The sequence below is a fragment of the Lonchura striata genome, chromosome 22 (genome assembly GCF_046129695.1).
Source record: "Lonchura striata isolate bLonStr1 chromosome 22, bLonStr1.mat, whole genome shotgun sequence".
NCBI classification, from domain to species: Eukaryota; Metazoa; Chordata; class Aves; order Passeriformes; family Estrildidae; genus Lonchura; species Lonchura striata.
In genome coordinates, this window is record NC_134624.1 from 4,527,787 (window position 1) to 4,542,756 (window position 14,970).

General features: G+C 47.4%; 1 protein-coding gene across 1 annotated transcript in view; it reads right to left on the reverse strand.

Annotated features, from left to right (window-relative positions):
* PNPLA7 (patatin like domain 7, lysophospholipase) overlaps positions 1-14,970 on the reverse strand; it is a 127,527-nt gene that overhangs the window by 64,605 nt on the left and 47,952 nt on the right. The window contains exon 20 of the mRNA XM_077787845.1: positions 10,480-10,593. Within this exon, the coding sequence (XP_077643971.1) occupies positions 10,480-10,593 (114 nt within the window). The remainder of the gene's footprint in view (positions 1-10,479; positions 10,594-14,970) is intronic.

Genomic DNA, 14,970 nt, shown 5'->3' on the forward strand with positions numbered 1-14,970 from the left:
GGAACATCAATTTGGGATCCGAGCTCAGAACTGAAATTTCCACAGTTTTATATTACATACACCAGATATCAGCTCACAAAAAGGCAATGTTTTCCTTTAAAAGGGACCTGTCCATCTTTCTGAGGGAGAAGTCAATACAAATCACATCCCTCCATCAACAGCAGCCCTGACCTGATCGACCACAGCCCTCAGTGTGCAGGGCAGCAGGAGCAGCTCTCCCCAGATTCAGGGCAGCTGGGAAGAATTGAAAACCAACAGGAAAAATTCATCCTTCAGGTTTCCAAGCCCCTTTATTCTCACTCCCATGCAGCAGCAGGGCATGGGAAGGAGCAGCACAGCTCAATGCAGACCAAGAGACAACAAGGAAGCCAAGGGATCTGGGAGAGGACAGGGATAGCTTGGGCAGGAAACAAGCAGGAATTAGCCCTTGGGCTAGGAGCAAAATGTCAGGGATTGAAAGGAAAGAGTTACTCCAAGTGTCTGGAGGAGATGGAGGCAGAAGGATAGGTATAGGGTGGGTACCTGGGTGCAGAATCTGGGCTGTGACTCAGCAGCCCCTTATCCCAGCTGCACTTTATGGGAAATTCAAGAGAGGCTGAGTCTCTTCTTCCAGTTAAGAAGTGACAGGACATGAGGGAACAGCCTCAAGCTGTGCCAGGGGAATTTAGTTGGATATTAGGAAAACCTTCACTGCAAGGGAGGTCAAGCACTGGCACAGGTTGCCCAGGGCAGTGGCGGAGTCACCATCCCTGGAAGTGTGGATGTGGCACATGGGGACATGGATTAGTGGTAATCATGGTGGCACTGGAGGAATGGTTTGACTTTATGATCTTGCAGAACTTTTCCAACCTTAACAACTCAAGGAAAGCTCTGGGAATTGGCAGTGGGGTAGGACAGGAACTGGACTGACCTGGAGAACACAACTTTCCCTCCTCTGGGGGTGCAGCCCTCAGCACTGCCCCACACTCCTGAGCCAGGGACAGCCTGGGCACTACTTTTCCCAGAGCCTTCTGCCCCCTTCCCCATGGGAACGTCAGTCTTTCTCAATCACAGTGCCAGAAGAGCCCAGAACACTTCCCAGACATCTGCACAAGCAGAGTTCTCTTGTTTCAAGGTGCCACCATCACCCGGGGCTAGACATCCTTCCCAAATTCTCTCATTTTCAAGGTGCCACCATCACCTGGGGCTAGACATCCTTCCCAAATTCTCTCATTTTCAAGGTGCCATCATCACCTGGGGCTAGACATCCTTCCCAGTCAGAAGCATCTGCTGTGCTCACCCTACGGCACATCCTGGATTTTACAGCCTCTTCTAGCACCCAGCCCTGCACACACCCCTCCTGCTGGCACAGGATCAGGCAGTTTCAATTTAAGGCTTGAAGAAAAATCTGCAAGAAGGCAGCGAGTCGGAGCCCAGACGGATCAAACAACACCGGGAGGTTCCTAAATTAGGCGAGGATCGTTAATTGCCTGTAGTAAAGCAAACACAGCTTTTGGGCCCCTCGTGCTGGGGATGGAGCTGAGCTTGGTTTAGTTGGTGAGGAAGGGGAATTAATCCTTCCTCATGATTAGGAACAGCAGCAGCAGCTGCAGCCAGCTCAGTTAATCACAGTTAATCACAGGAATGAGCAGTGGAGCTGTGGATTGGACACTTGGCTGCCAGGACAGGTCTGCTCAGAGCTCCCCAAACTGCCAGGGAACACAGCTTCCCATCCCCTGCCCAGGCTGGGAGGTGACTCAGGAAGGTCCCAGAGCACCTAAAGAGGCCCTACAGGGGTTCATGGAGCGAGTCTGGAGCTGTGGGGTCTGCCCAGGTCAGGGAGGTGACTGAGTTCACCATCAAAAGTATCCTCAAAGCACACAAAAACCCACTCTCCTGAGCTTATGCAAGTTTTCAGGCCAGAAGGACAAAATCTGACCTTCCAGGTCCAAAAAACTGAGAACATATCCATTTCAAAAGCTATTTGGGGCTCCAGGTGCATCAGTGCTGTTCTACAAAAGCCCCAAACCCCTCCAGCTCCCACAGACACACTGCAGATGTCACCTCATAACCCTGGCCCACAGCAGGAAGTTCAGGTGAGACATTTTCCAAGGGAAATGACCATTTCTCCTCCTCCTCCTCCTCCTTGCACCCAGTCCCCTTTTCAGATGAACTCCCAGGACATTTTTGTGCAGGGCAAAACAGGATAAAGAGTTTCTGTTTCTCAAATGGTGTTGGAGAGCACTTCCCCCAGCACAATTCCACCTCTCCCACCCAGCTCACCACTCACCACCTCACCCACCTACAAACATCTCACCTTCCTGGCTGTTTCTGGATCAACTCCATCCCTGTGAGACCCACTCAGGCTCTCCCGTACCCCAAACATCTCCTGTCTACTGTGTCTACTGTTCCTCCACCTGCTACACAGAAGCTTCTGGGAAATCATTAATTTTCCTTGTGCTTAATTAATGTTCAATTACTCCACAGACCTGCAGCCTCTGCATTCATGGCCAGGCAAGGCCCAAACACCACATCCCAAGGGGCTGCATTTCCTTTCTTCAGGATGATTAATTCCTGTTTCAAGAGCAGGATGTGGCCATGCAGGATCTCAGCTCTGCTATTGCTGGTGCCAGCACAGAGCTGAGTGCTCCATCCATCCTGGGTCTGAGGTGTTATCAGAGCACCCCTTGCTCCAAAGCCACTGGAATTCTCACACCAAGAGGTTACAGTCATTCTGCAGTGCTGTATTTCCTGTAATCCCTTTAAATATTTCAAACTACTACTTATCCCTGCTAATCTTCCAAGGCTGGGTTCTGGTTAAAGCTTTTGTTCCTATTCAGCTGTGAAACTCAGGAGCTGATTTACAAAAAGCTCTTTTGAAAGTGATTTTCTTGAGAATTCAGTTGGAAAATATTTTCCTATGGACATTTATTTCAATCTGTGAATACTATGGGATGTGATCACTATGGGATGGACTGGCAAATTGAATTATCTGCTCACAGACAGCAACTAACCCAAACAAAGCTTCCTCTGTCATAGGTAACTTCTGATTTACAGAAAACTATACATGAAGGGGGCCTACCAGAAATGTGGAGAAAGACTATTTATAAAGGCCTGGAGGCACAGGACAAAGGGGAATGGATTCCCACTGCCAGAGGGCAGGGATGGATGGGATATTGGGAATTGGGAATTGCTCTCTGTGAGGGTGGGCAGGCCCTGGCACAGGTGCCCAGAGCAGCTGTGGCTGCCCCTGGATCCCTGGCAGTGCCCAAGGCCAGGCTGGACAGGGCTGGGAGCAGCCTGGGACAGTGGGAGGTGTCCCTGCCCATGGATGGGCTTTAAGGTCCCCTCCAAGCCAAACCATTCTGGGATTCTAAGTCAGGGGGAAATTTCACAAAATCAACACCAATATCCAAATTCACAGCCACAACTAACTGATGTAAGGTCCTGTGTGCTACAAATCCCTTTTAGTTACAACAGAAGAAATACATAAAAGTATATGTAAGAAAAATACCCACAAACCCCAAACTGTAAGATACGTTCATCACCTCAGCCCTACCCTGCACCAGGGTTCACTGTCTGTGATTTTAAATCAAAGCTCCTGTGCAAGGAATCCAAGGACCAGGCCCCAGGAAGCCTCCCCAAGCCTGCCAGGTTCCTGGGAAGTTCCTCCCCATTGTCTCCTGCAGGTTCCTGGGCCAGGAAAGCAGCCCTGGCTGAAGGCATGAACCTGACGTGGCTGTGTCAGTCCTACACAGCCAGGGGATGTTTGCAGCCCTACAAAGCTGAATGGGGTTTTCTTCTTTGGATGCTTCAGCACCATCCAGACCCAACAGACAGGATGCTGCAGGGAACAAGGAGCCTTGGACTCTCCAGTGCCTCTGAATTCTAATAGGACAATGCTTCTAAGTTCAGCTTTTACAACTTCAGCCACCTAACAGGCACCCCCAAAGTAATCACAGAATACTTTTGAGAACCTCCTGAGCTGGAGGGACCCCACAGGGATCACCCAGCCCAGCCCCTGTCCCTGTACACCCACCAACCCCACCCTGACCATCCCTGGCAGCGCTGGCCAAAGGCTCCTGGAGCTCTGGCAGCCTCGGGGCCGTGCCCATTCCCTGGGCAGCCTGGGCAGTGCCAGCACCTCTGGGGGAAGAACCTTTTCCTCCTTTTAACCTAAACCTCCCATGACACAGTTCATTGGTCACCAGAGAGAAATTAAATATGTCAAATAATAGTCTACTGGTGCCTCCACTGCAGGGTACTGCAGAGCTTCACATCCAAGTGTGATTTAGTTAAAAGACCTGTTAAAGGGTTTTGTGCCACTCAGAGACCCTATAGATGAGCTGCCATTAAAAACAGGCCTGCCAAAGGTTTTCTGTTCTACAAAATAAGAACAACTGGAGCCAAACAGTGCAAACAGACATTTTTACACACACAAATCCACTGAACAGCTTCTGGGAAGCTCTTTCCAGGAGCTGAGATTATCCTTGACCAGCTTTAAGAGCCTTTTCTAAGGGACAAGGCAGGAGGAGAGGTAAATTAGATCCTCAGCTTGAATAAAGCCAGAATGTTATTGAAGCTTCACATGGCCCCAGATCAGACAAACACTGGCTTGTCCTGAAATCAGGGAGCTTAGCAAGGGGTCTCTGATTGAAACTTTGACGTTTGATCAGCCTGTGACAAAGCAAATCCTCCACACTCCCTCACAACAATTCCTGGCACCTTTTCAGATCCTGCTGAAGCCTACAGAGGAAGTGAAGCTTTATCCTGGGGCTGTTTGAGCTTCTAACACTTGGGATCAATCCTGTCTTGAAGAAAAAATGTCATTCTGGCACCGGTGCTGATTAATCCCCCTCCTGCCAGCCTCACTCAGTGACCACAGTGTTCCCACTGAATTCCTTCTCTCCTTTTCACATCCACTCCTCTTACAGTCAAGGAACACTTACTGGAATGGGCCAGGACAACAAATACAGAAAAATCCAGAAGCACAGCCTCTCCTGACCTATTCCCCAGTGCCACATCAAGCTCAGTTCTTGTGGGCAGCACTTTGAAAAGAGGGCACTTTACAGAGCTCACTCTGTAAGGCAGATAACCCTGGGGAGGGCTCCAGCCACTTCAGAGAGGCTCTGGCTCAAATACTCCTATGAAGATAGCAGAACTCCACTTGGAGCTGGATGACAGGCTCTGAATATATTTAAACCCCAAGGGCAGACTCAGAATTAAAAGAAAGATGCAGAAAAACTCTTTCTATTTCTCAGCATGTGTTTCCAGCACGCCAAAGGTTGTCTCACAGTTCAGCCCCCACAGCTCCCAAGCAGATTCTCAGCACCATTTCCATCAGCAACCGGCAGGTCTAAATTCCAAGTTAGAATTCTAAAAACTAACTCAGCTCAAAAGAGTCAAAGCTAATCTAGGAAATGTGATCCCAGCTCTGCAGCAATGCTGGAACATCTCTGTGATCTGCTCACAGATTTTTGTGCTCTCGCTGCTGCCTCGATGCTGCTTTGCAGTGCCAGGAATCGTGAGCTGGTTCCCTGTCCTACTTTCCAGAACTGAAGGCAGGGATGAAAATAGAAAGAATCAATTCCTTTCCACTCCTGCAAGGCTGGAGAGCTTCGAACGGCACCAGAAATGAGCACAGAGGCTGTCAGGGAGCAAATGCTCTGGGCTGGCAGAGAACCCTGAGGGCTGTGCTGGAGAGCTGGGGGCACCAGGGTGGACAGAACCATTAAGTTTGGCACCATGGACCACTTTCCATTAGGTATGTCTAGGATGCCATATTCAGAGTGAATCAAGGTTGAGATGCTTTCCTGAGAAGCCAGACGATGTCAGCTTGGCTTCTGCAGACTGAGCAGGATCTAGAAATCAACATCTGTCGTTTCTGGGCACATAATCTGAAGTTTAGGCTGTTCTTTATAACTGAGGTCAGGCTCCCCACATTCACCCATCTGTTTCAGCCCTCAGAATAACCTGAGCTACGGTGGGTCACTTGGAAGATCCCAGCAGATCAGCTCCTCTCTCTCCTAGGACCAAAGCAACTGTCCAGGAGACAAAACAGAAGGCAGTCACATGGATCTCCCCCCAAGGATCAGCCATTCCACTTCTCCAGATTGTACATCCCAGCTCAAGGAACTGGAATGACTGCCTGGACTAACAGAGCACGATTTCCCTCATTTCACACAATTCTCACTGGTACCACCCACGTCTTACAATTTTATTACGCACCAGGTAATGTTTTCTTACAATGCATTCCAGAGTTGGAACCCTTCCTGGATCACCTACAAACACAGTATGGCTGGGGAAGAGTCTGCAGGATGGAGTCCTCCCACTAATTCCTAAAATAAGGGGGTTTTCAGCCTTCACAGGAACTGTCTGGAGCCTCCTCATGAGGGGGCAGCTCTGATTCCTGCTCTAGGACAGGGACAGGAGCCAGGGAATAGCTGGAAGTGGGCCAGGGCAGCTCAGGCTGGAGCTCAGGGAAAGGTTCTTCCCCCAGAGGTGCTGGCACTGCCCAGGCTGCCCAGGGAATGGGCACGGCCCCGAGGCTGCCAGAGCTCCAGGAGCCTTTGGCCAGCGCTGCCAGGGATGCCCAGGGTGGGATTTTGGGGGTCTGGACAGGGACAAGGGTGGGATTTGATGATCCTGGTAGGTCCCTCCAGTTCAGGATGCTCTGTGGTTCTGTAAAGCTCAAGGGTAACAAACTGAGAGGGAAATCCAAGCTCAGGAACTGCCCAGTTTTTGGCTGTTCACACACACACACACACACACAATTCAGGTTCTGCAGAAGTTGCCAAGAGGCACGCCAAAAAAATCCAGTTTTCCCTTGAACTAAGAGAGGATTCCACCTGACTCGGGGACCAGCACCACTCTTTGACCATTATTCACCAAGTGAGACTCATGCCCACTTAACCTCACAACAGGCAGTGCAGGAGCATGCAGCTGATAGAGGCAGAGCTGCTTTCTGCCCTGTGTTTTTCTGCTTTGCAGAGGGAAATCCTCCACCACTGTTGAATCACCAGCCAGCTCTTGCTACCCAGTCAATTATTTCAGAGCTATTGCACCTGCTATCCCTTCATTACTTTATTACTTCTGCTTGAATGGGGAAAACAACATCATAAACCCTGTGTATAAATCACTCTCCTCGAATAAAAGCCAAGAAAATAGGACAGAGAGATTCCTTGGTCCATCCCTCTGCTCAGCACTAGGCATTACTCCACTGATCATTTTAGAAAAGGTTATAAAAACAAGTAACAATTTTTTAGGTTTTCTGGAGAGTAGAATGAGTTTTTTCTCACTGCAACTGCTGCCATTTCAGTTCAGTCCCAGTTCTATGTTCCAGTGCAGTGAGCAGCATCTGCCCTTTCCAGCACAGGACAACTTTATACATCTGAAAATAGCTACCATGTCTTCCCTTAACCTTCTATGGGCTTTTTGTCTTTCTAGGTTAGTATTTCTAACTCAGTTGCCTCTTTGTCCTCCAGACTCTCTTCCTTTGGTCTGCCTCTGCCTTCAGATGTGCTGCCACAGGCTGGTGCTGAAGCTTTTCCAGCATCAAGGAGAAGATCAGAATTTCTTCACTCCAAAAAGCATTCTGTTAGCATAATTTAGGGGGTTTTTTTCAACTACTTGACATTGTCCAGGCATGGGCAGCTTTTGATCCTCTAATGCCTGGATTCTTTTTCTAATAAAGTGAACTAGCCCCTGTCCTCTGCACAACATTTATCAGTTTCCAGCTCAAGCACTTTTCTCCAGCAAAATCCCTTAAAGTTTACTTTGGTTGTTCAGGCAGTCTCCCAAATTTCTACCCTACAGTTTTGCTCCATCACTTCAATTCTCTCTCACTTCTGCCCTTCCTCTCTTACCTGCATCCAAAGCAGGATCCTGCCCCTGTGCCCTGTGCTCAGGTGAGACCCCACCTGCAGAGCTGCCCCAGCCCTGCCCAGCACAGGGAGGAGCTGGAGCTGCTGCAGAGACCCAGAGCAGGGCCAGGGGGAGCAGAGGGATGGAGCAGCTCTGCTGGGAGGGAAGGCTGGCACAGCTGGGGTTGTTCACCTGGAGGAGTTTTGGGGTGAGCTCATTGTGGTCTTCCAGGGCCTAAAGGGGCTCCAGGAGAGCTGGAGAAGGACTTGGGTGAAGGGATGGAGGGACAGGACACAGGGAATGGCTCCCACTGCCAGAGGGCAGGGATGGATGGGAGTTTAGGAAGGAATTCTCCCCTGTGAAGGGGCTGAGGGTGTAGGGTGCCCAGAGCAGCTGTGGCTGCCCCTGGATTCCTAAAGTGTCCCAGGACAGGTTGGACAGGGTTTGGAGCAACCCGGGACAGTGGAAGGTGTCCCTGCCCACAGCAGGGGTGGCAGTGGATGGGCTTTAAAGTTCCTTCCAACCCAACCCAAACCATTTCAAGATGGACCTAACAGACAAAAAAGAGAACACACAAGGACTCTGAAATCATATTAAAAGATTTTACCTGAAGTTTCTAAGCCAGTCTGAAGGCATTAACTGCATAAATCACCTACATAATGTCTATCTTATGTTCTTTCTATTTCTAGTGAGGTTCTAAAACAATCCCATAGAAAAAAAAAATGCAAGTTCTCACTTTTCTATACCAGTTTAACATGTACTTAGAATTTGGAGACCTCAAACAGCAGCACGAATGTGTCTTTCTAACAACCTGTGTTGCAACACATTTCCTTAAAATATCTATTTTAGCATTTTGTTTCATTGCAACTAATTACCCAGACTACAGGCAAATCTAGAGAAAACTGATTCCATACTGAAAAAGGTCAGGAATTTGAGGCTGATGGGTTGTACTCTTCAGACATGGGAAGACATTTGAATTCTATTACAAATAAATGTTTTGAATTGTGCTATAAATGTAACACTCAAGCTCAATTTTAACTGCAAAGCAAAGAGATTCACAGCTCCACAGAGATCACTGTTCACGGGAAAACAGCTCTGCCAGCTGGCAGAAAGGGAAGAGAGACACTGAAATAAATTCCTGCCCCAGATAAAGAGGCAGAATTAGAGCCCAGCCTCAGTGCAGAGCAGTGTTCATGGCATTGCTCAGTGTTTAGGCCAGGCTGGATGGGCTTGGAGCAACCAGGTCTAGGGGAAGGTTCCCTGCTAATGGCAGGGGGTGGAACAGGATAAATTTTAAGGTTCCTTCCAACCCAAACCAGTCTGTGACACTGGAAATTTAGTCTGTATGTTTAGCAGTTACATGTAAAATCATCCACTACACAAGCAGAAAGGTGGGTTTGAATCCTCCTGGGTCATTCCCTCCCTCCTGGATCAGTCACAAGGATGGGAATGGCTGACAGCAGCTCCAGAGTGGATGTCACATGTTTGGGATGTCCCCAGTCTGTGGGGAGCTCTGTACTAAGCTCCCAGTTCATTAACCTGGCCAGGGAATCACATTAAATAGAGAGGAATAAACTCACAGGTCTGTTCAAGTGAGCTCCAGGGACCAGAAGTGCCTTAATAATCCCCAACAAAGTTCAGAAACATTTAAGCAAAAATAATCTTTACAGGGAAACCAGAAAGATTATTTTTCACTGACATAACTTCTGAACACTTATTGCCATAATTAAATTTTCCTGGCAATAACACAGATAAAACTCCACCATTTTGGTACTATGAAAATGCTTGACTGGAGGCTTTATACTACACAGTTTTAAAAAAAAGTTATTATAGGTGCTAGGAAAGCAAGAGAATACAAGTATTTAAATTAGGTTGTTATTATTTTTGCAGGATTTTAAAAATAAAATCTGATTTTAAAAAAAAGCCTAGGTCTTCAAGACAGCAAAATGACAACTCAGAAATAATTTGAAGTAACGGCATTAAAGAATTGCCTGTAAGGCCAATGCAATGATTTAGTGCTTAGTATAATGTCCCTGATGCACTTAGGGACCAAAGAATTAAATTTCAAGTCCGTCAGTCTCCAAATTTGCAGGAGAGAGATATAATGTCAAGTGAATTAAAGAAGATGGATGAGCTGATGGATTCAAAGGGAGCAATCAGAGTGTTCAGGACACAGATTTGGCAGCTGTAGAATGAGAATTGACAACCTAAAATGGCAGGAAGAGGGAAACCAACCCCAAATATCAAAGCTGTGGCAATAAAGGTACAGAGAAACCAAGGGTGGACTCTGAGCCCCAGGAGGAGGAATGAATAATATTTTTTAAGAGATTTTAGAAGCTGAACTTCCATTTCCCATTAGTAGCACTAAGTGATTTCCACTTTGCTAACATCCTGCATTTAAGCAGAACTCCTCCCAGATACACAAAGCAGCCCTGCAGTAAAAACCAATAAAAAAATTGATGAGAGGAAAGCTGGTGGAAGTCTGGGATGGATCCGCTCAGGCAGACAAGGAGCATGCAACGTTTGCTCAGAATTCATCAATCACTCAGAAAACCCAGAGGATGTGGAGCTAACAGGCAGCCTGAGCCTCCCAGACATCCTTTGAGAGAGACAGGAAAAAGCTTTTAATTCCCTTACCTGGGGGAATTTGCGTTTGATGGAGATCAGGGCCCCCTCCGGGAGCTTGGCGAGCTCCGAGTCCCGCACAGCGTGCACCGTGGTGGCTCTGGGCTGGTGGGTCAGGGCTTCCACCTGCAACAGGGACAGAGCTTCAGGGACAGGGCACAGGGACAGAGCTTCAGGGACAGGGTATAGGGACAGGGCACAGGGACAGAGCTTCAGGGACAGGGTATAGGGACAGGGCACAGGGACAGAGCTTCAGGGACAGGGCATAGGGACAGAGAGAGCACCAGGGACAGAGCTTCAGGGACAGCGCACAGGGACAGGGCACAGGGACAGAGCTTCAGGGACAGGGCACAGGGACAGGGTACAGGGACAGAGAGAGAACCAGGGGCAAAGCACCAGGGACAGAGAAAGCACCAGGGACAGAGCTTCAGGGACAGCGCACAGGGACAGAGCACAGGGACAGAGAGAGAACCAGGGACAGAGCACAGGGACAGGGCACAGGGGCAGAGAGAGCACCAGGGGCAAAGCACCAGGGACAGAGCTTCAGGGACAGGGCACAGGGACAGAGCACAGGGACAGAGCTTCAGGGACAGAGAGAGCACCAGGGACAGAGCACAGGGACAGGGCACAGGGACAGAGCACAGGGACAGAGCACAGGGACAGAGCACAGGGACAGAGAGAGCATCAGGGGGAAAGCACCAGGGACAGAAAGAGCACCAGGGATAGAGTTTCAGGGACAAGGCACAGGGACAGAGCACAGGGACAGAGAGAGCACCAGGGACAGCACTGGGGCAGAGAGAGCACCAGGAACACAGGGGCAGAGCATAAGGACATCATCAGGGGCAAAGCACCAGGGACAGAGCACAGGGACAGAGCACAGGGACAGCATCAGGGCAGAGAGAGCACTGGGGCCAGAGAGAGCATCAGGGACAGAGCACCAGACACAATTCCCAGCCTGTACCAAACACCAAACAGCAGCACAAGGTGTTGAACCATTCCCAAGGACCCCTCTGCTCCCTCACAGCTGGAGCAGAGCCCTGCCTGTGCCAGGGGTCTCAGCCAGGGCACCACAGCTGCCACAACCAACCCAAATGGCTCTGCCGTGGGGCAGCAGTTTGTCACAGAAACAGAACCCACAGCCTCAGGGCCCCCAGTGGGAAGGTTTTGTCTGAGCTGCTTTGAAGGAGCTGCTTCCAACAGCTGCCAGAACAACCCCCAGAGTGAACTCGGCACCACAGCAGCCCTGAGAGCTTTCCACCCCTCAGTGCAAATGGTGACAAAGCCATCTAAAAGCCAGGAAAACCCTCTTGCTCTACTGCTCCCTCTTTCCTCAATACCACACTGAAACACTTCTATTTTACTTCTGAAAGCTGAATGCCAACAACCTTGAAATAATTGAGACTTTCTAAAAACTAAAAGAAAAAGGGGTGGGAGCAGGCTGAGTGGGCCTTGAGCAACCTGGGGTGGTGAAAAGTGTCCCTGCCCATGACTGGGGGTGGCAACAAGATGAGTTTGCAGGTCCCTTCCAACCCAAACTAGCTTGGGATTCCAGGGGCAAATCAGCACATTTGGGGCAAAAATGAGCATTGCTTTTTCACTATTTTATTTATTTATTTTTTCCATATTAATGTTTGCCTGTGCTGTGTAAGCAGGAATTCCTGAATGGTTCAGGCTGGAAGGGAGCACTGGAGCTCCAGACAGGTCAGACAAGGAAAATCCACACCAGAACACACCTCCCTGACCTGTGCCCAATTATTTGACCTAGAAACACCTATTTATTGACAGCAGAAGTATAAAGAAGAAGATGGTGACACAAAGAGAGTTATACAGAGATTTTTCTCCTTTATGGAGAGAATCTGCCACCATATGAAAACAACCTGGGGTATAAAAAGCAAAATGCAGCTGCTGCCCAAATCCCCAGCTGCCCCAGCCTCTCGTGTTGTGGGGAAATGCAGAAATGCAATTCCCTGCTGAAGTCTCTTCACATGGCCAGTGACTTATCCTGCAGCATCACTGAAGCCACAACCTTCAACTGCTCAGGAACAGCCTGGTGCTGCATTTTGGGAGTTCCAGCAGCAGACAACATTTATTTGGTTTAAAATCCATAGATCAGCCATTTCCAAAAGAATTGTTGTTGCTGTAGCAGCTGTAATTACTGAGGTTAAAACACAAACGGAAAAATCCCTCCCTAACTACAATTTACTCACATTTCAAATCGAAGTGAACATGACTTTGCATTTTTAATTTTCCACTAGAAAAATAAATAAATAATGTATCAGCTTAGAGGTGTTTGAGTTATTTAGAGGTTGGGGGTTGATGGTTTTATTTGTGTGATTGATTTTTGCAGCTTTTTTTCAGGATTGTTTTCAAAGCTTACATTGACAGAAAGTTCCAACAGAAGCAACTAATTCCTCACAGTACTGTGGGCTCATACACACAAAATAAGCACCTGATTAATATAATAATAATAATAAATTACTTGCGCAAAACACACAGCTCAATGATCCCACTTCCACCAAGATCCCTCCCTGGAAGGCTCCATGCTCACAAAATGGATAATCCAGCCAACCAGAATATCTTGAGCTCAAAAATTTGCCATTAGTCCATAAAACTGAGATCAACTTGCCAATATTAACTTGAATTTCACCAGCACCAACTGCTCTGCCTGGAAAACTGCACAGAGAAATTTAAAGCACCTTCATTTTGCAAGCCTCAGCCTTTGTTTTTTGCTCAGGTACCAGGGATGTTTTGTTCTGTCATCACATTTTAAACTAATTATATAGAAGGGCAAAATAAAAAATCATCTTTGTACATACATTTATGGAGAAACAAACCCTCTTAAGGCTCCCCAAAGGGCTGTATAAGATGTTCTGTTTTATCCCCTCCTCCTATTACCAGCTTTTTATCACAGGTTCTTGGCTCTGTAATTTACCTTCCTCCTCCTGCAAGCAGGTTAAGAGTTTCAGCTGTTAAAATAAAACCTTTCCTCTCAGCTCCTGAGTTTAATTTGTATCAAGAAGAAAAATGCTCAAACTGTCCGAGATCCTTTGCCACAATTTCTGTGATATATGAGTGCATAAAACCAACTGTGCTCCAAGGGGCTCCTGAGCCTTTCAGAAAAGATGAAATTTGTAAATTTGTAGAAAAGGCAATTAAATTTTAACTTTAAACACAGCCGTAGGGAGGGTTTTTGAGCTTCCAAGTGTAACTTTGTCTTTTTGACAGAGCAGAGGGCACTCTTTGGAAAAGAGACCTTTTCCAAACCTCGTTCTCAAGGAGTCATTCAAATACCCAGATTTGGAACACCACCAGTCCCAGAGACCCCTGCAGGTGCTGACTGCAATTCCCAAGTGATTACAGAAATTGGATCTTGGACTGTGCTTACATACAGGTACTATGAAAGTCTTTGATATTTTCACTTAAATACACCCCAATATTCCAGCATGGAAAATAGCTGGGTCCCAGATACTACACAAGGAAATTCAAACTGTGCTTTCCCCTTGGGTATAATAATCTGAGTTCCCAATCTCTATATTTATTAATAGTCCCCATTATTCATTTATTAATTATCTCAGAGCAGCTGTGGCTGCCCCTGGATCCCTGGCAGTGCCCAAGGCCAGGCTGGACAGGGCTGGGAGCAGCCTGGGACAGTGGAAGGTGACCCTGTCATGGCAGGGGTGGCACTGGATGGGCTTTAAGGTTCATTCCCACCTAAATAATTCTGGGATTCAATAACTAATGAAATAGTCCCTCGTCACTGAAGTGTGAGGGCTCTCATTTGGATCATCTGCAGGACGACTCTCAACTTGCACCACTCTCTCCCTTCTTCACACCCTGTGGTTTTAGAGCCTTTTTTGCACTGGTTCTACATTTCCTGCACATGGAAATTTGCCAAACCCATTTGGTCTTGGCTATTCCCATCTCCTTTGGAGATCAAAAACATTCTAACATTGAGTTGCAGTTCTCCCCTGAAAATAACACTTTTTTACTCTGTATTTTTACTCTGTATTTAATAAACCATTTGAGATATCAACTGTTCAGAGATTCAGATATTTTTCTTATTACTTAGGAAAAAACAGAAGTCTCATGCCATATGAGTATTTAAAATAATTTCTATCTTCAGCTCAGTATTAAAACACATTCAAATCCTTGGACTCCTCTGCCCAGTGAACCTTTTGAACAGGTTTTCTTGTTTTTCCATGTTTGTAAAAGTACAAGACTCAGAGATCCAGCTTGAACTTCAAAATGAACAAAATCCACTTGTGATCAGAAGACTTTGCATTATCTCCTTGGTCATAAAAAGGGAAATTTAACATTCTGATCACCCACCACAGCTGCAGCAAACAACACAAAACCACCTCCACAGTAACATTAATAAACAAATGTTTCAAGAAATAGCATTATTATCTTTCAGATCTTATTGAACCTGACTGGGGAGAATATTTATATATTTGGTTTCATAATCACCCACGGTTCTCTCTTGAGCTCCTTCCCAGACTACCA